Source organism: Macrotis lagotis, chromosome X, assembly GCF_037893015.1.
Source record: "Macrotis lagotis isolate mMagLag1 chromosome X, bilby.v1.9.chrom.fasta, whole genome shotgun sequence".
Lineage (NCBI taxonomy): Eukaryota > Metazoa > Chordata > Mammalia > Peramelemorphia > Peramelidae > Macrotis > Macrotis lagotis.
This window is the reverse complement of record NC_133666.1, coordinates 537,260,607-537,281,603: the sequence shown is the minus strand read 5'-3', so window position 1 is coordinate 537,281,603 and position 20,997 is coordinate 537,260,607. Positions and strand designations below refer to the sequence as shown.

General features: G+C 34.5%; 1 protein-coding gene across 7 annotated transcripts in view; it reads right to left on the bottom strand.

Annotated features, from left to right (window-relative positions):
* WWP1 (WW domain containing E3 ubiquitin protein ligase 1) overlaps positions 1-20,997 on the bottom strand; it is a 135,411-nt gene that overhangs the window by 12,676 nt on the left and 101,738 nt on the right. For all 7 annotated transcript variants that reach the window (XM_074199594.1, XM_074199591.1, XM_074199592.1 and 4 more), the window contains 10 exons: positions 16,001-16,055; positions 15,818-15,902; positions 15,552-15,680; positions 9,320-9,392; positions 9,160-9,231; positions 7,923-8,011; positions 5,895-6,054; positions 5,031-5,164; positions 4,811-4,951; positions 3,143-3,263 (listed from right to left, as the gene is read on the bottom strand). In XM_074199594.1, the coding sequence (XP_074055695.1) occupies positions 3,143-3,263; positions 4,811-4,951; positions 5,031-5,164; positions 5,895-6,054; positions 7,923-8,011; positions 9,160-9,231; positions 9,320-9,392; positions 15,552-15,680; positions 15,818-15,902; positions 16,001-16,055 (1,059 nt within the window). The remainder of the gene's footprint in view (positions 1-3,142; positions 3,264-4,810; positions 4,952-5,030; positions 5,165-5,894; positions 6,055-7,922; positions 8,012-9,159; positions 9,232-9,319; positions 9,393-15,551; positions 15,681-15,817; positions 15,903-16,000; positions 16,056-20,997) is intronic.

Here is a 20,997-nt window from a genome sequence, read left to right as displayed (position 1 = left end):
AGTTTCAGTAGTTTGAATTCAGAGAAATGAATGCAAGAAACAAGGGCTTCTTAACTAGCTTGTAAAAACAACTGTACTGACAATAGGAAAGATGACTATTTTACTACTCAAATATCAAATTAAAGCAAAACAAAATAATATAATGACTAAATATAATTAGAAATGTATTTCTGCTGTTTGCTTTTCCATCTTTGTGAAGTAATTTTTTTAACTAAAATAGGCATTATAGCAAATGTTAAAAAATCAGAACTACATCTTAGAACTGATGTACCATAAAATATTTAACCATGGTTTTAAAGAAAGTTTATTTAGTAATATTGCTGACATATTAATATTTTGAGTCAGTAAAAAAGCATTTAATATAATTAATAACTTAATTTTTTTTGGTCCCATACTTTTCCATTTCTATTTTGTATATGTTTTGTAATGTATTAGTAATAGAGCAGTAGCATTGGACTAGTATTTGAATCTGACCTCAGACACTTGACACTTACTAGCTGTGTAACGCTGGGCAAGTCAATTATTTAACCCTGACTGCCTTGCATCCAGGGCCATCTCCAGTCCTCCTGATTATTATCTGGCCACTGGATCCAGATGGCTCTGGAGGAGAATGTGAGACTGGTAACTAAGCACAGTACTCCCTCATTCAAATCCATTTCATGGCATCACCTCCCTGATGTCATGGTCTTTTTTGAGAATGAAGGACAAACATTAATATGTTAATATTAATAGTATACTCTATCATTTAAAAGTAAAAATAATTTTTGGGGTATAAGATTAAAATCTTTTACTGATAGAGATGATTTAAAAAAGTTTGGAAACCACCTCTCTGCAGGACTGGAGGACTGAGTTTTCACAAATTGCTTGCCTCTGGAAAACGGTATTATTTTTTTACAAATAGGAAAATTTAAAATTGACCTCACATTTGAGTTCAACACATTTTTAACATGAGCAAAAGCTAATTTAAATGTATTGATAAATTATCTCCAAATTAAGCTGGGTTTTTTTTTTTTAGGTTTTTGCAAGGCAAATGGGGTTAAGTGGCTTGCCCAAGGCCACACAGCTAGGTGATTATTAAGTGTCTAAGACCAGATTTGAACCCAGGTCCTCCTGACTCCAAGGCCGGTTCTCTATCCACTACGCCACCTAGCCACCCCAAGCTATTATTTTTAATCCATAAAAAGAGAAATTAAGGGGTGGCTAGGTGGCGCAGTGAATAGAGCACCAGCCTTGGAGTCAGGAGGACCTGAGTTCAAATTGGGCCTCATAATTACCTAGCTGTGTGGCCTTGGGCCAGCCACTTAACCCCATTAAAAAAAAAACCTAAAAAAATTTAGAAATTTATAGTAGTGTTATAGTAATAGTAATTATATGACAAAAGTAACTGATGGGAGAACGAAGTCTCAGAATTAGAAAGAGGAAAATAAACCTAAGAAAAGAGATTAGATATCTTAAAGCAGAAGCAATTAATTTTTATTGCTTTACAGACTGGTGAATAAACATTTGTTGATCTTACTGTCCTAATTGCTTAATTCCCTTGCTAGAAGGGCTTTCTAGGGTTATGACTGATTGCAAAGCAAAATGGCCATTAGTTTTAGACCCAGTTAAACAAGTACCTTACACAGGATTTGGGATAACTGGATTCCAGGGCCAAGACACACAAGCAATTAAGGAAGGTGGTGGGAATAATCAAAGGAATCCATTACTGATTTATAAAGAGACTAAGTAGAAAGAAAGTCAACACAGGAAAAAAAAAAGTTCAGGCATCTTCTATTTTAGAAATTCTGAAGAAGTCAAATGAAAAAAATCTAAGTTTGAGAACTTCCATGAAGGCCCCCTTGAGACTTTTCTAAGGCTTAACTTTTATATTATTTCAATATTTAATTTTTAACTCTTTTGTATATTATATCTATAAGATGATGTGACCTATGAGAGCAGGAATCTTATCTTAGCCCCTTTTTCCCTACAGAGTCTAGCACAGTGGATTAAACAAAATAATCAGTGCCTTGATCATAGCTATTTGTCCAGAATTCTACCCTCTAAAATCCCTATATAATTATTTCTCTGTATAGGCCACTAACTTGGGGAAACACTTCAGAGACTATCATCCATGACAAATTTCTTCAGCAAATTATGGTTACAAGGTAAAACTGCTTGTTTTTTTACATTTTTAAATAAAGTTGTACTGGGGGTGGCTAGGTGGCATGATGGCACAGTGGATAAAGCACCGGTCCTGGAGTCAGGAGTACCTGTGCTCAAATCTGGCCTCAGACACTTAATAATTACGTAGCTGTGTGACCTTGGGCAAGTCACTGAACCCCACTACCTTGTGAAAAGAAAAAGGGAAAGGGAAAGGGCAGGGAAGGGAAGGGAAGGGAAGGGAAGGGAAGGGAAGGGAAGGGAAGGGAAGGGAAGGGAAGGGAAGGGAAGGGAAGGGAAGGGAAGGGAAGGGAAGGGAAGGGAAGGGAAGGGAAGGGAAGGGAAGGGAAGGGAAGGGAAGGGAAGGGAAGGGAAGGGAAGGGAAGGGAAGGGAAGGGAAGGGAAGGGAAGGGAAGGGAAGGGAAGGGAAGGGAAGGGAAGGGAAGGGAAGGGAAGGGCAGGGCAGGGCAGGGCAGGGCAGGGCAGGGCAGGGCAGGGCAGGGCAGGGCAGGGCAGGGCAGGGCAGGGCAGGGAAGGGAAGGGAAGGGAAGGGAAGGGAAGGGAAGGGAAGGGAAGGGAAGGGAAGGGAAGGGAAGGGAAGGGAAGGGAAGGGAAGGGAAGGGAAGGGAAGGGAAGGGAAGGGAAGGGAAGGGAAGGGAAGGGAAGGGAAGGGAAGGGAAGGGAAGGGAAGGGAAGGGAAGGGAAGGGAAGGGAAGGGAAGGGAAGGGAAGGGAAGGGAAGGGAAGGGAAGGGAAGGGAAGGGAAGGGAAGGGAAGGGAAGGAAAGGAAAGGAAAGAAAGTTGTATTGTATTTTGAAAAGTAAAACTATTTTCAACTAGCACAGATAGAGGGCCTTCAGGAAAAATTCCTGCCTTGGATGATTAAGGAAACAGTAGTAAATCAAAATAATTTTATTTAATGCAATGTATGTAGATACTTGCCATAGAAGAAGATACTCTACAAATTTATTATTTTCTAAAATATCACTGTAAAGGAACCTGACCTCCAATTCTTTTTCATCAAAGTACTGAAGCCATTGAAGGGGAACAACTTCATTAAAACCATCAAGGAAAGCTTTGGTCTGGTCTTGTACTCCTCGAGAAAAACGCCATTCTGCCATCAAACTGAAAATAAAGGAGATATTTTTAAAATGAACATCCTAGTATTAAGAAAACTGCTTAGAAATCTTGGGATCTTCTATAATCATTTTCATATATAAAGGTTTTTTTCCACCCCTCAATTTTCCAATGCTATTAAATGAGCATATTCACTTTAAAGAAAATACTACATAAAGCAACATATGTGAGCCCATAATTAGATCTATTTAAAATAAGGATGGCAATATTTTGGTCCCAAAATTTACATGCTCAGGAACTAAATCACAAGATGGAAAAAACTGCCACATTTGGTGATTAATGTTATATATTAAAGATATAATTCAAACAAGAGTAAAACAGAATTCTATTTTAGATACAGGATGAACTGAGGCTAAGAAAAAAAAAAGCCAACAATAGTATTGTAGAATCCTTTCTTCCTAAACGTTAAGTATTAAAATCACTGTCCAAAGTGATAATAGAAAATTACATGTATTTAAATTTTATAATATTAAAATAAATCAAACCATCCTTCAATTGCTAAGGTACAGAGATTAATATAATAAGTCAATAAAATTAAATTAAATTTAGCATAAAAATACAGGATCTTCTTAATACTTCCTACTTTTGTAATACTTTCCTCATAAGGAAACAAATACTTTTACAATCCTCCAATACAATATCCTTTCTTCCTCTCCATAACCAAATAGCAACTCTTCTCCTCAAGTTTCTCCATAAAGCTTTTCCTAGTCAAGTAACTGACCTCTACCTTTTTATACTTTTTGATAAATGCATGGGCAACTCATCTGGCAATTATTATGTAAAAATAGTTTGGCAAATCTATGATAGTTAAGTATCTTAGCTATCATACTTTTGTATGTTTAAATTTATTGAAGCAAAACTAGTGCTTTAAATGTTTTTGCATTAGTGTTTAAAATATTTTTAAATGTCTATAACATTCATCAGTGCTTTTCACATATATGGAAATTCCAAAATTATGTGATAAATGACTTATTAAAACATCTCTAGGTAGTAGAAAGTTAAAGATATTGTTTAAATATAAGAAAAAGAAGATCCAAAGGAATTAGTGACTTCCAAACTTTTGGACATTGTCAGTGATTAGTTTAATTCATTATTACTTTCTTACCTGTTTTCTGTATAGGGTAGTACACTTAACCAAGATTCCAACATTATTATGAAGAGTGCTTATATTTAGACACATAAAGATATATTAATAATATAAAGATCAAAAGAAATGATGAGCTCAAACTGTAGAAATTAGGTAGGCAGGGGCAGCTAGGTGGCGCAGTGGATAGAGCACCGGTCATGGGTTCAAATCTAACCTCAGATACTTAATTACCTAGCTGTGTGTCCTTGGGCAAGTCATGTAACCCCCACTGTCTTGCAAGAAAAGAAAAAGAGAAAGAAATAAGGTAGACAACAAGTAACATTTTAGGGTCTGTTTGGTGTCAAATTTTCTATAAAGCATTTTGTGAGAACAAAAAAAAATCTAAATCACCTTGCAACAAAATTTTGAGTTCTCACTAGTGTGATTCTATTAAACTCTATCATCCTACCCAATATATTCTTCTTTGTTTTCCTCAGTCACCAGGATATTAGAACCTCCCAACTTCAGATCATGAGAAGTCACTTTTCCCAAAATCTCCATATCAACTGAAAAATACATTTCCAGGCCACATTCTTCAATGTTGTTGTCTCTGGATTAAGAATAATAACAATATTAACAAAAATGCAAATTTCAAGAAATAGAGCTATTTAAAATAATAAGCTACAAACCTTATCCAGATGAGGGAGTTATAGAATTCAGTATCAATAGATTCCAAATCTTTAATAGTAAGCTTCTTACTTAGCATACGCTTATAGAATGGCAAAGAGAAACCAGTATCAATAAACTTTCCATGAAAGAGTGCCTGCCCAGAAAAATAAAAAAATTTACGTTTATATACATGATTTGCTTGTGGACATGGAACTAATAAGCATAAAAAGTAAGACTGAAACTGGGATCTTCTGATTCCAAATGAAATATTCCATTTACAGAGTGCCTTTCCTTAAATATTAATTCTATTCTACAATTACTATTCCTTTTTTTGAATTCCTCTAAGATTAGAATCAATATAATAAAACAGAAGACTATCCAGTACTGTCTGAATTGGTCTCTCTGAGTTAATAATACTACATCCACAAAGAGAGAAGTGAATGCTTTCTCTGGAAGATTGAATAATTAAACAGCTACATAAATTCTGATGGTAAGGTTTGATGTGTATGACATCAAAATGGCAGGGGGGAAAGGACAGATACTTGCTCCTAATTGTATGAATTAGGAGCAAGTATCTGTCCTTTCCCCCCTGCCATTTTTGCAAGGGTTAAATGACTTGTCTAAGGTCACACAGCTAGGTAATTAGTGTCTAAGGACAAAGTTGAACTCAGGTCCTCCTGACTCCAGAGCTGGAGTCCACTGCACCAACTAGCTGCCCTTGCAAGTGTCTTTTTAAAAAATCCTCATATATTGAAATTAATGTTTTAGTACACACTTTCTTCCTTGATTACTGGCTTTCAGTTAAGGAAAAATGTCATGTGTTTGATATCACAAAATTCTAAATTCAGTTAACAAAACTGCAATCTTAAAAATCAAGAACTAACCATTGCAATAAAGCGTCCAATGAAACAAAAGTATGAAAGATGGTCTGGATTGATTGTTGATGCTGGATTAATCTGAAGACAATAATTGCTTTTTCCAGCATACTCAAATAAACAATACATAGGATTCAGCACTTCATGGGAAAGCAAAAAAAACCATTCTCTACAAGAAAGAAAACAAGATCAAGTTATTCCATGCCTTCAATTACTAAATGTACAGGTACAAAATGATCAATAGGCATAAATTAAACAAACATCTCTCATCATGCAAGATTCATGCATTCTTTTCATGGGTGCAGTAAATTATAAACTCTGCTGAGCATGGAAGTTCTTAACTCTCCCAGTATATCACTCACTAATCTCCCATGTGTACTGGCTTTGCAAGAAGTATACTTCTTGGTTTTCAAACAAAATACGTACACCGTTCTACCTCCACACCCTTTGCTCACAGAGATTCAGTCAAAATGTCTTTTCAGGGGTGAATAGGGAACAGAAAGGAGGTTCTCGAGTTCCAATTTACATTCTACCTTCTCCACAAAGTACTCATGATTAATTTTTTCCCAGTTAATATTTCTTATTATGCATTCTCTTATTACCCATTAGTTGTACCACTCCTTTCATAATTAGCACATGCAAACTTTTAAAAATATTTTCTAGTACACATTTAAATTTTCCTGAGGAAAAAAACCAAGGTTTTTAGTATATGCCCTAGATATAACTATTTGTTTCTGTTGATTGATAATATGCAAGGCTATCAACACATAAGAAGCTTTATTTTAGTAGTCAATGGATCATCAATAAACTAAAACCATTAACAAAACAAATAAATTTCTATTTCATTAATTCATCAAACATCAACAAAGAACTGTACTGGAAAATTATCAAATCAGAGAAGTGAAGTAACTAGAAAAAAAAAAAAGGAAGATGAGCTGGCAATAAAGTAAGAGTAAGGATTAATCAGTAGCCAGCAACTATGGCATTTGTTGGCATCTGCATGATATGGAAGAAAGATCCTAGCATGTTGGGTGAACTTTCTGAGAAAGAATTAGACTGCATTTAATTTCATACAGGAGAATAAATATGGATGGGCTGTGCACTGCTGGAAGGAGTACTCACAACTCTAAGATCACAAGAACTGTCAAAAACACTAGGTGCTTAGGAAAATACAAGATTGGTGCAAGAAGTAATAAGAATATTTGTCCTTCATTCTTTTTTTTTTCTTCAGGTCTTTGCAAGGCAATGGGGTTAAGTGGATTGCCCAAGGTCACATAGCTGGGTAATTATTAAGCATCTGAGGCTGGATTTGAACTCAGGTATTCCTGATTCCAGGGCTGGTGCTCTATCCACTGCACCACCTAGCCGACCCTGCCCTCCATTCTTGAAGAGAACCATGACAAGTATGTCAATTGGATTTGAGCAAGGGGATGCTAAGTCACAGCCTCACTCTCTCCTCCAGAACCATCTAGATCCAGGGGCCAGATATGAATCAGGACGACTGGAAATGGTCCTAGATGTGAGGGTTAAGTGACTTGCTCAAGGACACACAGGTAGTTGTCAAGTGTCTGAAGCTGGATTTGAACTCCTGTCTTCCTGACTCCAAGGCCAACGCTCTATCCATTGCTCCATAGTTGAAGAAGTAAGGAGGATACAAAAAAATTATTTTGTTACAAAATGAATAAATGATGCAAGATAAATAAGAATTATGAACAAGGTCATCTGGGAAGTCTTAGACATTCAATTTCAGGAGAAATGAATTAGCAAAGTTTCATTCAATAGTTTAGAATTTCAAATAACTATTAAAAACATGGAAGAATTTTCATTTTAATAAAACCTAAAATAAAAATATCTGAATTTATAGGAAAAGATAAATTATAATATTATGCATAATTACAAAATAACTCATTGCAGGGTGCCTGAAGTAGTAATGACTTTCATATAATTATTTCAACTCATTTGATCTTTTATAAGAAATTATCTATGTCATAATGTACTCTTGGTATTGAAAAGGTATCATTTGTTTTGTCTTTTTACCTTGCCAGGCCACCATAATCAAGTCCTTCTTCTCCCCTGAATATTACATACAATCTTCTCCTCAGGTCATAGGGTTTTAGAGCCATGATCTGGTGAAAAAGCAAACAAATCCAAAAACATAAAAAACTATATATATTTTTAAACATTTCCCCAATGCAAGGAAATTGTTAAATGTTTATCTAGACTAAATGCTTCAAAAATGTAAGCAATGCCGTCCCAATCTAGTGCTGCCCAAATAAAATTAAAATTGATTTTAAAAAATACAAAAGAACATAGAAAATGTTACTAAATTGTTTTTACACCAATGTGGTTCATCTATTTTAGTTTGAAAGCACTGAACTAGATGATCAAATTCACATATTTCCATATCTTATAAGCTTTCTTTAACTCAGTGGTATTCAAAGTTGTACAATTCTAAAACCATATTTGGAAATCACTATTGCCAAATAATTCAAAGGGCTATTTTGTGCCTGGTAGAATCTAATCTACTATTCTAAGAAAGAAAGTATCTAAATAAAAAAAAAGGTTTTATCTGAAACCACTGTAAAAATTCAGAGAAACAGTTTGCACTATCATGGGACACAGCCTGTGACTTTTAAGGAGTTTTTCAGTCTAGCTCAAAAGAAAATGCATCTCTGAAAAATTGAGAAGTGTATCAAGCAATACAGAATCAAGTACAAATATGTATTTAACTGAACTTTTTGCTAACATGGGTTAAGACAATCTTCTCACTCTGACACATGCAAACTATGCTCATTCATTTACCTACATTTTGGTTCATGTTATTTGTTCTTTTGGAAGCTCAATCACTATCTTTTTAAAAATCATAATAAAGAGGAAGCTAGGTGGCATGGTTCTCTATAATACAAAGAGAGTTAACAAAAAGGAAAAAACCTATATGCAAAAAATATTTATAGCAGCTCTTTTTGAGGTGGCAAAGAATTAGAAATCAAAGAAATGTTCATCAATTGAGGAATAGCTAAATAAGTTGTGGTATATGATGTGACGGAGTACTATTGTGCCACATGAAATAAAGGAGGTGGTTTCAGAAAAAAATCAGTGTAGATGGAATGGTATAAATACAAAGTCAAACAAAATTTCCAAGTAAATGTTTTCTGTATTATTTTAAAAGTAAAAAGAAAAACCATAATAACCTCAATAATTTATCAAATGTATTAACAAAGCAACAGCATTTCTCTATTTTTGTCAAAATTAGTAAATTTGAATATATTCTTACCTGTTGGAAAGAATCTTCAAACAGTGTCTGACGAGACACATTTATTTTCACATGACTGGGTAGTGCATTAGACTAGAAATAAAAATAATATCATTATATATATATGTATATAATTTATAGCAAGACAAAAAATACCTTATGAATGCTATATTTTTAGTACCTGGCATAAATAACGGAAGTGTGCAAGTTTCCACCTAAAGCTGCGTTCATAAGCAATTTGAGGGCCTTTAGTTCTAAATGAAATAAAAAATAAATTAGTAAAATATATTAACTTGGAATTAGAATAAACTCGAAATTCATCTAGCTTCTACTTGAAAACCTCTACTAATGGGGAATTCACTTAACTAATAGGGCAGACTGATACAATAAAAAAAAATTAGGAAGTTCTTCATATGTAGTTAAAACCTACATGTCTAACTTTAACATTCTTTTCCTGCTTCTGTCCTTTGTTCAAGTAAAGAAAAGCTAATAATTTTTATATTTAAATGTTCAAGGAAAAGTTAAAGTTCAATTTTCAGTATACTGAAAATATAAATTTATTATATGTAAAGTATCATGCTAAATAAATGTTAGGAATAAAAAAAGAAAGAAAAATACCAAAACAGCTCTTCCACAAATGGAGATTACAAAATTCTAAATTGCATTTAGCAATAATTCACTTTTAAAAATAGCTTCATTTTTTACTCAAGTGTTATCTGATGCTCCTTCAGCAATGGAGAAGTCCTATTTGGCTATCTCATAGTGTTATGAAATGAACTCTAAGAGTTCAATGGTTATGTCAGTAAAGTGCGAATCCTAGAAGACTCTAACCTACCTGGTGTCTAGTAATGGACTGTTTCTGTGAAGTGGTTAATTTTGCAACAGCTCATCTTCAGAAAGCTAGTATGAAGCAGGAAATACTTTGGTTATAGTAATTTGTGAAATCATCTACCAAGATGCAGAGGAATTAGAAGTAATTCTAAAGTCACATTTGTTATTACTCCAAATTATATTCGTGACTAAGAAATATTTATTTAAATAATTATACTCAGGATATAAAGAGTTACAAAGAAAAGCTAAGTTTAGGGGGGTGGGGGAGGGAAGCAAGATGGGGGGAAATTGTAAAACTCAAATAATATCTTTAATAAAAATAAATTAAAACAAAACAAAAAAAGATGTAATTGGGAAATATTTAACAAAATAAATAAAAAATAAAATATGGCATTGATCATATTAAAAAAAAAGAAAAGCTAAGTTTGTATTACTGGTTCCTCTGTATTGCATTTATCTGAAGACAAACTGGTTTTTGTCAAGAAATGGAATGATATTTATGGGGAACAAGTAGACCAACTTGATTAGAATTTAGATTGCAAAATGAGACTTCTGTGTAATATATCTGGAAAGATAGTCCAGAGTCATACTGTAAAAAGCTTTAAATGACAAAGAAAGGAGTTTACATTTTATATGAGTCTCTAGAACCAAATGATGTTTTATAAGCATGGGAGTAATATGATTATAAGAGCTACACTTTAGGAATATCAATTTGGCATCCATATAGAAAATATAATTGGGAAAGAGAAGACATTGGAGGTGGGGAGAATAACAGGAAGTTATTTTAGTTCTGAACTAAAATGATGACTAGGTTAACTACAAAGAAAGCGAATGAACAGGAGATTTCTTGTGGAGGAAGTATTGCTAAAACTTGGCAAGTAACTGGATACAGGGAGTGAGAGTGCGGATCAAAATGACTCAGAATAGATGAATAAAAAAATGTGGTAGTGACTTTAAAATATGGAAATTTAGGAAGAAAAATGGATTTTGGGGGCAACGACAATGAAATCCATTTTAGACAGAGTTTAAGATATCTATGAGGCATTCAAGGTGGAGAAGTCCTATAGGTAGCTAGCCAGTGATGATGGATAGGAATTCTGGTCAAATATAAGTACTGAATACAGTAATTCTGGAGTTCAACCCCAGGAACCTCATGAAATTACCAAGAGAGAGTTTAGAGAAAGGAGAAAAGGAAAGGCAGGAGAATATATTAAAAAAAACCCAAGTACTCTAAATTGAGTATAAAGATCTCAATTTTATCACCTATGTGAATTTGAAGACAATGAATTAACCTCTCTGGGTTTTAATTTGGTCATGTATAAAAGAGAGACCTGTACCAGATGGCTGCTATAAATCCTTCTGGCTCTGAATATATGCTGCTATAGTCAAAAGCACTTTTGACCCAGGAAAGCCCAAAATAGCCTTGGTGGAGACCAAAATATGGAGGGTGGAACATGTAAATTGCCCTAAAAATGAGACTAGGGACCATTAGGCAGGAAGAGAATAAGGAGAGAGAGAGCAGCATCAGAAAAACCCAAGAAGAAAAGGGTAATAGAAAAACAAGGAGTTCAAAAGTAACTAAAAGATAAGAATGAGTCACTGAAAAAGGTAATCAGATTTAGTTATGAAGACACTGTTGGTAAATGTTCAGTGAACAGTTTTGGACATTCTTTTAAACTAAGGGTAAAAAAAATCCTATAAACAAAACATAACAATGCTTTGTCAGATTTTTAGCAGTCAATTCTTTCCCTGAACCTACACAATTCTAAACCACAAGATGAAAAAACTTTGAGAAACAAGATTGTTACACAGTCCATGAATATATTCTTTATGCAGTGATTCCCAGATTTTTGCTAAAATGATAATATATAAAATACAGAAAATTCAAGGCAGAGATAGTAATGGCAGTAAGAAGGCAAAGGCAAGAAGAATGGCAATAAGTAGAGGAAAGATAATGAAAAAAACTCTAAAAGCACAGAATAATTCAATGTATTGGGGAAGAGCTTTATTATATCTCAAGAGATCCTGAAGTATTTAAGTAAGTACAAAGATTTCATTTTTTTAAATTCACAACGACAACAATTTAAGTTTATACAGTCATTTCAAATACTGAGTGGACACCAAGGATGAAAGTGGACTATCTGTTTTCACACTAAGTCTGGCTGTAGGAGAGTATGACAGAATGGCAATGTGAGCTATGATTCCAAAAACACAATACAAACAAAAAAACAAAACCTTAAAATTTCTTTCAGTAAATGTAAATAACAAAAGAAACTCCAATTATCACATGGTAAAACTTGCCCAATACATCGGGCCATCCAAACAATATGCCTTCTTTGTTCTGTTTCTATAGAACACCTAGTCTAGCTGGCCAGGGATGGTCTGAATGTTACTTTGTCCTGCTGCTTCCCAGAACAACTGACCTTCTGTGAGTAAACTCCCTTAAACAACCCAATTAACCCTAATGATTAATCCTATTTTAATAACAAAGCTGGAGTAAGTCTCTCTTTCTTAAGTATTCTCAGAAGGGCATAATAAAGACAGGATGGTCTGCCCCCTTATATTTGATATAGTAGACAGGTATAGTTTGCTCCCTTCCACTGGTCCATTTCCTTTTTCACTTCTATATCACTCTGATGAGATTCTTAATGCTACTTATATGTAACCCCCCCCATCTGTACTATGTTAAGTTGGCTCCTGTCCATTATAGGACTGACTAACCATTGCTCTTTCAATGTCCTTTAAGTTTTACAAAAATTATAATTTCTAAGATTTGAATAGAATCATAACACTAGAAGAATATAAATGTTTTTAAAAATGGACTTTTGTTTCAGAGAGGTCAAATTCATTTAAAATACTGTGCAAAAGTCAGGGACGGCTGGCTAGGTGGCACAGTGGATAGAGCACTGGCCCTGGGGTCAGGAGTACCTGAGTTCAAATATGACCTCAGACACTTAATAATTACCTAGCTGTGTGGCCTTGGACAAGCCACTTAACCCCATTTGCCTTACAAAAAAACATAAAAAAAAATACTGTGCAAAACTCAATCCAATTTTTTTCTCTTTCTGTTTAACTCTGGGTCTACCTCACTATCTATTTGCCTTGTTCAAGATATTGGTACTGGTGGTCCAGTTCTGAAGAACTAGTCTTCATTCCTGCATGGCTCATTAAAAAGGCTCTGAAATATCCAGGGGCTTGATGTGATGAACATAAATAGGACTATCTGGAGCACCACACAATCTAATTGGAAGAAAAACCTCTTCTGTTTGTAATTTACTCTGTACTTCCACCATGATGGTTGCAAAAAGTCAAAAGTTATTTCTGTACTCAGTTTTCAAAGAACCTTTTATAATTTCTATATATGTGATATCTGTAGGAAAAGTCTTTAGGAGGGTATTATACCATACCAAATGAAAATCTTTTTTTAAAAATGAAAAATAACAGTAGGATACTTTCTTCTATCCATTTTTCAGTCAACCAGATGATTTTTAAACTAGTAGTAGTCATCTGTTAAGTGGGCAGCTAGAGAGTGCCAGGGATAGAGCACTGGGCTTGAAATCAGGAAAACACCTTTTTGAGTTCAAATCTAGCCCGAGGCACTTATTAGGTAGCTATGTGACCCTGGGCAAGTCACTTAACCCTTTTTTCATTAGTTCCTCATTTGTAAGATGACCTAGAGAAGGAAGTGGCAAACTACTCCAGTATCTTTGCCAAAAAAAATCCAAATGGAGTCACCAAAAAGTCAGACATGACTGAAAAATGATTGAACAACTGCTGTTGAATTATCATTGGTAAAAGCACATCTATACCATCCTCATAAAGAATTTCTGCAATATAGGTGCATATTACTTTCAAAAATCTTACAAAACTGGGAAAATAGATATTTATTTATAGTTATTGACATTTTCCACCCTCCAATTCTTACTACCTAGGTGATCATGGGTAATTTCTCTAGTTTGGGGCAGCCAGACGGTGAAGTGGATAGAGTACTGGCCTTCGAGTCAGGAAGACAGGAGTTCAAATCTGGCCTCAGCCACTTGGTACTCACTAGCTGTGTGACCTTGGGCAAGCCACTTAACTGTGTTTCATATCCAGGGCCACTGCCACTCATATTGACTCATATCTGGTCACTGGACTCAGATGGTTCCATAGGAGAAAGTGAGACTGGTGACTTAGCATAGCATCCCCTCACTGAAATCCAATTCATGTGCTTGTTATAGCATTACCTCCCTGATGTCATGATCTTCTTTCAAAAATGAAGGACAAAACAACTCTGTTTTAGTGTCTTACTGCTTCTAAGCTGGGGTATTACAATGGCCTTCTAATTGGTCTCCAATTCTCAATTCTTTCCTCACTCCAATCTATCCTCTTTAAGCTGGCAAGGTAATTTTCTAAAGTGAAGGTGTGACCATATTATCTTTCCTTCTCAATAAGCTCCTCAAACCTCCCACAGCAGTTTTATTTTTCCTCCCCCACCCCCTCAGCTGAGGACCTCACCTCATAGTTTACTGAGAAAGTAAAGTTCACTTGCTATGAGTGCCCTCTTCTCATCTTGTTTACCTCTGATATATTTTCATTTACTTCAGTCTTTGATAAAAGATAGCTACCCTTTCTTCTGACATCATACTTGTTCCCATCCCTTCATGTCTTCTCTAACAGACTGCATCTACTATTATCCCCTCTCTCTTTCTCTCCCTTTATCCCTTTCCTCTCTGTTCTTCAATCTGTACCAGTTGATTCTTTCTCTGTTGCTTGCAAACAAGTTTTCTTATCTTTAAAAAACTCTCGGGGCGGCTAGTTGGAGCAGTGGATAAAGCACTGGCCCTGGAGTCAGGAGTACTTGGGTTCAAATCCAGTCTCACACTTAATAATTACCTAGCTGTGTGGCCTTGGGCAAGCCACTTAACCCCATTTGCCTTGCAAAAACCTTAAAAAAAAACCCCTCTCACTAGATTCTATCATCACTTTTCACCTTTGCAGTCATACTCTATGAAAAAAACTTAACAAATGTAAGTGTGATCAAGTACTGTGACTGGGTGGACTTCAGAAAAGCATGGAAAAACTTGTATGAACTGAGTGAAGTATACAGAACCAGGAGCGTTGTACAGCAACATTGTGTGATGACTCACTATGATGGACTTGGCTCTTCTCAGAAGTTCATTGATCGAGGACAATTGTAAAAGACTTGTGATGGAAAATGCCATCCATATACAGAGAATAAAAAAAATCATACTATTTTCACTGGTTAAAACATAAGCATAAAGTCCCTGAGCTTAAGTCACACTTCTCTTTTTTCAGACCCTGGAGACAAGGTACTATTTCTCTCACTTTCTATTAAATCTTTATAGCACTTGATAAAATAATTTGTATATAGATGGTCAAATATTTATTGATGAATTTAACTTTAGTTAACTGGAAAAATCTATATCATATTTCCCACTAATAATGAATTTATAATATACTACTGCTAGTGATTTTATATCAAAAACATAACTAAAATCTACTTATACATTCTCAGATACTAAAGTAAATGCTTTATCAAAAACAAAAAGTAATATTTTAAAAGAAATACTATCACTTACACAGAGGATTTTCCAGTACGTGGATCCTTAAATGTTGTTGTTTTTGTGTTATGATCCACAAAATACTTAAGACCTTCTCTTGTATATCTGATTTCCCAGCCCTCAGGAAGGGGACTCTCAGGCAATAAACTGCAAAACAAATTTATTAAAAGAAGTTAAATATGATTTTACAACAACAATAATATCTACTGCAATTTTAGAATATTTTCAAAAAATATAGGCAAGCTGAATGCAGTATGAATTGAAAACAGTGTTCTCTCACTTACCCTTGCGTTCGTGGGTCTTCCCACTGTGTTGTTTTTGTGTTATGATTTACAAAGTAAACTCTATCATTTGAATCCACTCTTTTTTCTTACAAAAAGGGAGAGAATAATAAATTAATAAACACTGTAGACTCCTATATAATCCAGTATTATTTATATACCTTTAGAATTAACATGCACTCTTACCCCAACCTGGTGGCAAAGGACCAAGTGGATCATTTTCCGCCGATAGCATTGATGCCTGATTGAGGATAGGAAAAAAAAAAAAAGACCAAAAATTTGAATGTTTTTTCTTTAAAAAAGAATGAAAAAAATTATAAAAACCTTTTTAATTTCAAAGTGCCTAATATCTTTTCAATGCAAATGTGCATTTCAACAGAGCAATGAATTTGAAAGCAAAAATTCCCATAAAAATATATTATCTGTGGTAAAAATGGTTGGCCTGTTGAAGAGACTGCTTTCAAAAATTTCATTTCCCTAATAGAAGGCATACTATATGGACAATGAATACTACCCAAAGATCCTTCTGCAAAAATAGAATGGAAAAAGGAGAAAGAAGAAAAAAGGAAAACCCTTGAGAAAATATTGTAATGTTTAAAAGTTTTCTAAATGAATAAAATAAAACCTTTAAATCACAATGTTATTCAAAAATAACAATTTAAAATACCATAATGATCATAAAAATGAGATTACTTGAAATCAGTTAATTCAAAGACTTTTTCTTCAATATTTAATATCTAAAATCAATATAATATCGGGGGTGAAAGGGCACCAACTAACTCATTTAAAGTATGGGCTTAAGAGAATTAATACAAAAGAAACCCAGCGCTAGAATAAGTTCTCTGGAAAAAAAAGAAAGCACTGAATTACAATCTAAAAAGGACACACACACACACACACACACACACACACCACATAGGAAAGCTTAGTATTAAGGTGCAAATATAGATTGAAAATTCATTTCCTAATTACAGAGTATTTTATACTTAAAACACTTTGACATTTAAATTTATATTTTAATTATTTTTGAAAAATGTTTAACAATTTACTACAGGTAGTTTTTTTATAATATTGTCCTTAAGTAGTTTCATGAAATCAAAGTAATCAACATTCATGATGTTTTAGTTTTTTGTTTTTTTCTTATACCAAATGAGAATACTTAAAAATCAAAAATACTAAACTATCTTTACAGCATGGTTCTAATCAGACATTTCTCAAATATGTCCAACATATAAGAAGCTATCTCTTTATTGTGTCGAATTTTATTTCCATGTTTATATCCATGTATACCTATTAAAAGCACCAAAGGCCCTTAATTATCCAATATCATATTAACTGCCTTCATTAAAAATCACAATGTTAAATAAGTGATGTTAAAAATTAATGTTCTGATTTACAGGTAGCCTTTACATATACCATAATTTTCTCAAAACAAATTTATATTAGAAATTCAAAAAAAGGAAAATCTCTAAACTGGAATCTATTAATCAACAGATTAGAAAGTGAGAAAACCCTCACAATAATTTCAATTTGGAAGACATTCATGTTAATTTATCCATGAGGATACTTTTTTATATGATTAGAATAATTACAACAGAAAACAACCTGTACTCTTGAAATTATTCACCTGTCAACTGGCAAAAAGATTACTGTTACCATGTAGCTTTTCGGTTCCTCTTTCCAACTTCATTCTCCTATGACTCATACTCAGCAAAAAAGAAAATTATGACCCCAAAAGAATATGGTCTTAGCAAACCAGAGTAATTTGGGATGGGACTCTAAGGCTAATTTCTAGACTGGTAGAGCTGAACACAGAATCTAAATTTACACAGAAGAAAATTTATTTCTATCTGCGTATCAACCAATTCAGATGCTTATGGACAGGATGTTGTGTCAAATTTGAAGTTAAAACAATGCATAACATTAAAAAAATCTCCATTATAATAGAATCTAGCCAGCAAAAGTATTATTCAGATTTTCACAGTTTTTAAAGAATCCATAATGGAAGGGAATTTTCTGGACATCTAGACCAAGTCATCCCTAATAAAGAATGTCTGTAATTTCTATTAAATGAAAGGCTTTGTCGGAAGCCTTCTGGTACCCCTACTTGAGGGGTACTACTTAGTACCCCTCAAGGCAGCCCATTTCAATTCTGCATAGCTGTAATTATTAAAAAGCATTTTCTAAAGTTTAGCCTACATATGTAGCTTCAAATTTTCAATAAAAATAACGAGCATTTATATTGTTCTGTAAGATTCCAAAGAAGTTCACAAATAATATTCTATCCTCATAATAACCTAGGGGGTGGTTGTTACTATTTCCATTTTACAAATGAAGAAACTGAAGGAGGCACTGACTAAGTGACTTGCCCAGGGTACTCCTAGTGTATAAAGTTGAATTTGAACTGATAGCTTCTTAAATCCAAGTTTGATACTCCATCCAACGCACCATTTGGCTGGCTAGATAAACTCAACACTCCTAGTTTTGCTACTGAAGGCCAAGTGTAACAAGCTTAGTCCCATTTTCTCTTCTTCAGACAAAATAAGGGCAATTTCTTCAAATAATCTTAATAAATAACAAGAACTATCAACTTGGCTGCCCTTTGTACATGCGCAACCTCATCACTAAAATGATGGCCCTCAGGAATGAACAAAACACTCGGGCAAAGTACTGAGGCACATTGACTATACTGGTTGAAGAAATTATGGCTCTCAGTGCAACCTTAAACCAAATTGCATTTTTGACTGTTATATCATACTGTGTCCTGTATTGATCCTGGAATTTACTAAAAACCCTCTGATAGTGGAGAAATTGAGAACTTTAGAGGTTCTGTGAGTTTGGAAGGAAGGAAGAGAAGGGAGGGAGAGTTAAACCATAATATGCTGATAGGTAAAGCTTTGAGAAATGATCAGTAAACTTGGGCAGTACAAATGATAATCAATAATGTTTAAAATAGAGGTCAAGAAGCTGCTGATTCAGTCTTCACATAGCTTTAAGGAAATCTGGATTTTAAGTTAAAAAGATATGCTTGAGAAGCACTCCAAACCAGACACAGGCTGGAAAAATGAGTAAACAGAAAAAAAAGGAACCTGACCATAGACAATTACTTTGGTCGCATGGAGAACCAAAATACACACTCTGAAGATGAAAAAGTTCCATCTTCTGCATCTAAATCCTCCAAGGAATATAGAAGTTGGTCTCAGGCTATTTCAGAGCTCAAGAAAGATTCTGAGAATCAAGTAAGGGAGGTAAAACATAAAAAAAAAGTCAACAGCTTAGTCACAGAGATCAAAAAACCACTGAAGAAAATAACAGACTGAAAATGAGTTTAGGATATGAAAAAAAAAGTTCAAAAAGTTAATTAGGAGAAAAATAGCTTAAAGAGCAGAGTTGACCAACTGTAAAAGGAGATAAGAAAGCTCTCTGAAGAAAACAAATCCTTCAAATATAGAATAGAGCTAAAGGAATCTGAAGACTTTGTGAGGAATCAAGACACAATAAAACAATAACAAAAGAATAAAAAAACTAGAAGTAAATGTGAAATATCTCACTGAAAAAAAAACAACAGAGGGCGACTAGGTGGCATAGTAGATAAAGCACTGGCCTTGGAGTCAAGAGTACCTGGGTTCAAATCCAGTCTCAGACACTTAATAATTACCTAGCTGTGTGGCCTTGGGCAAGCCACTTAACTCTATTGCCTTGCAAAAACTAAAATAAAAACAAAAACAAAAAAAAAAGGGGGGCTTCCTGAAAGTCATGATCAGGAAGAGTCTTGACTTAATTTTAAAAGAATTTCTACAGGAAAATTGTCCTGATATCCTAGAAGCAGAGGGCAAAATAGAAATTGAGAAAAATCCATCAATCTCATACTGAAAAGAGATCCAAAAATAACAACCCCCAGGAATATTATAGCCAAGTTCCAGAACTCCCAAGTCAAAGAGAATACTACACACAACCAGAACAAAACAATTCAAATATTGTAGTGCTGCAGTCAGGAATACCCAGGATTTAGCAGCATCCACATTAAGGGCTTGTAGGGCTTGAAATATGATAATTCTAGAAGACAAAAGAGCTTGGAATGCCACCAATAATCAACTACCCAGCAAAACTGGGGAAAAGATGGATATTCAATGAAACGGGAATTTCAAATGTTCCTGTTGATACAACCAGAGCTGAACAGAAAATCTGATCTTCAAGTACAGGACTCAGGTGAATCATAGAGAGAATGGACAAGAAGGGTAAATTATGAGGGATTTAATGATGATGAACTGATGATACTGATAATTCTCATATGAACTTTCTCATTTATTAGAGCAGTTAGAAGAAGCTTTTATAGTTGAGACACAAGAGCAAGTCGAATTTGAAGGTATGATATATTTTAAAAATGGAGTCAATGGGTGAAAAGGAAATTTACTGGAAGAAAGGAAAGGAGAGGTAGAATAGCTTTTGCAATGGTATGGGATGGCAGAAGGTGAGGAGAAGTGAGGGATCCTTCAGTCTCATCGGAAATGGCTCAGAAAGGAAACGACATATATACTTAATAGGGCATAGAAATCTGGAAGAAAAAGGAGAGAAAGGGGATGGGAGAAAGGGGACGGGGGAAGTGAAGGGAGAGGTAGGGGATAGAGGAGAGGAAAATCGGATATAACACATTTTCTTTTTTTTTTTACTTTTTTTTAAGATGGTGGGATTGGATGGTTAACTGACTGGGTACTGGATCTCTGGAGTGAGATGTAGGCTCGGGGCCTCTTGGCCCCTGGGTTGGTCTTCTATCTGCTGCACCACTTGGCTGTCCCACAGCATACTTTTGAAGAGAGGAAAATATAATAATTGCAATGCCCTCCATCCATTTCTCCCTACTATCAATCAGCAACATCAACTGTGAAAAAATATGGAAGTAACTTCTCTGATGGTCTTATGATAAAGAATATGATGCTCCCCAGAGACAAAGTTGATGGTATCGGAACACAGACTGAAGCTCATTTTTTCCCCTTTCTTTCACTTTATTTCTCATGAGGTTTTTTAATTTATGTGTGTGGGGGATTATGTTTATTTTTACAACATGACTATTCTAGTCATGTGTAAAAAAAAGTAAATTAGAAACAGAGGAAAAAAATTAAAAATGAGATAAAACTAGGACTTAGAAAAGTACTTTGTAAAAGGAGTAAAGGATTTAAACTACA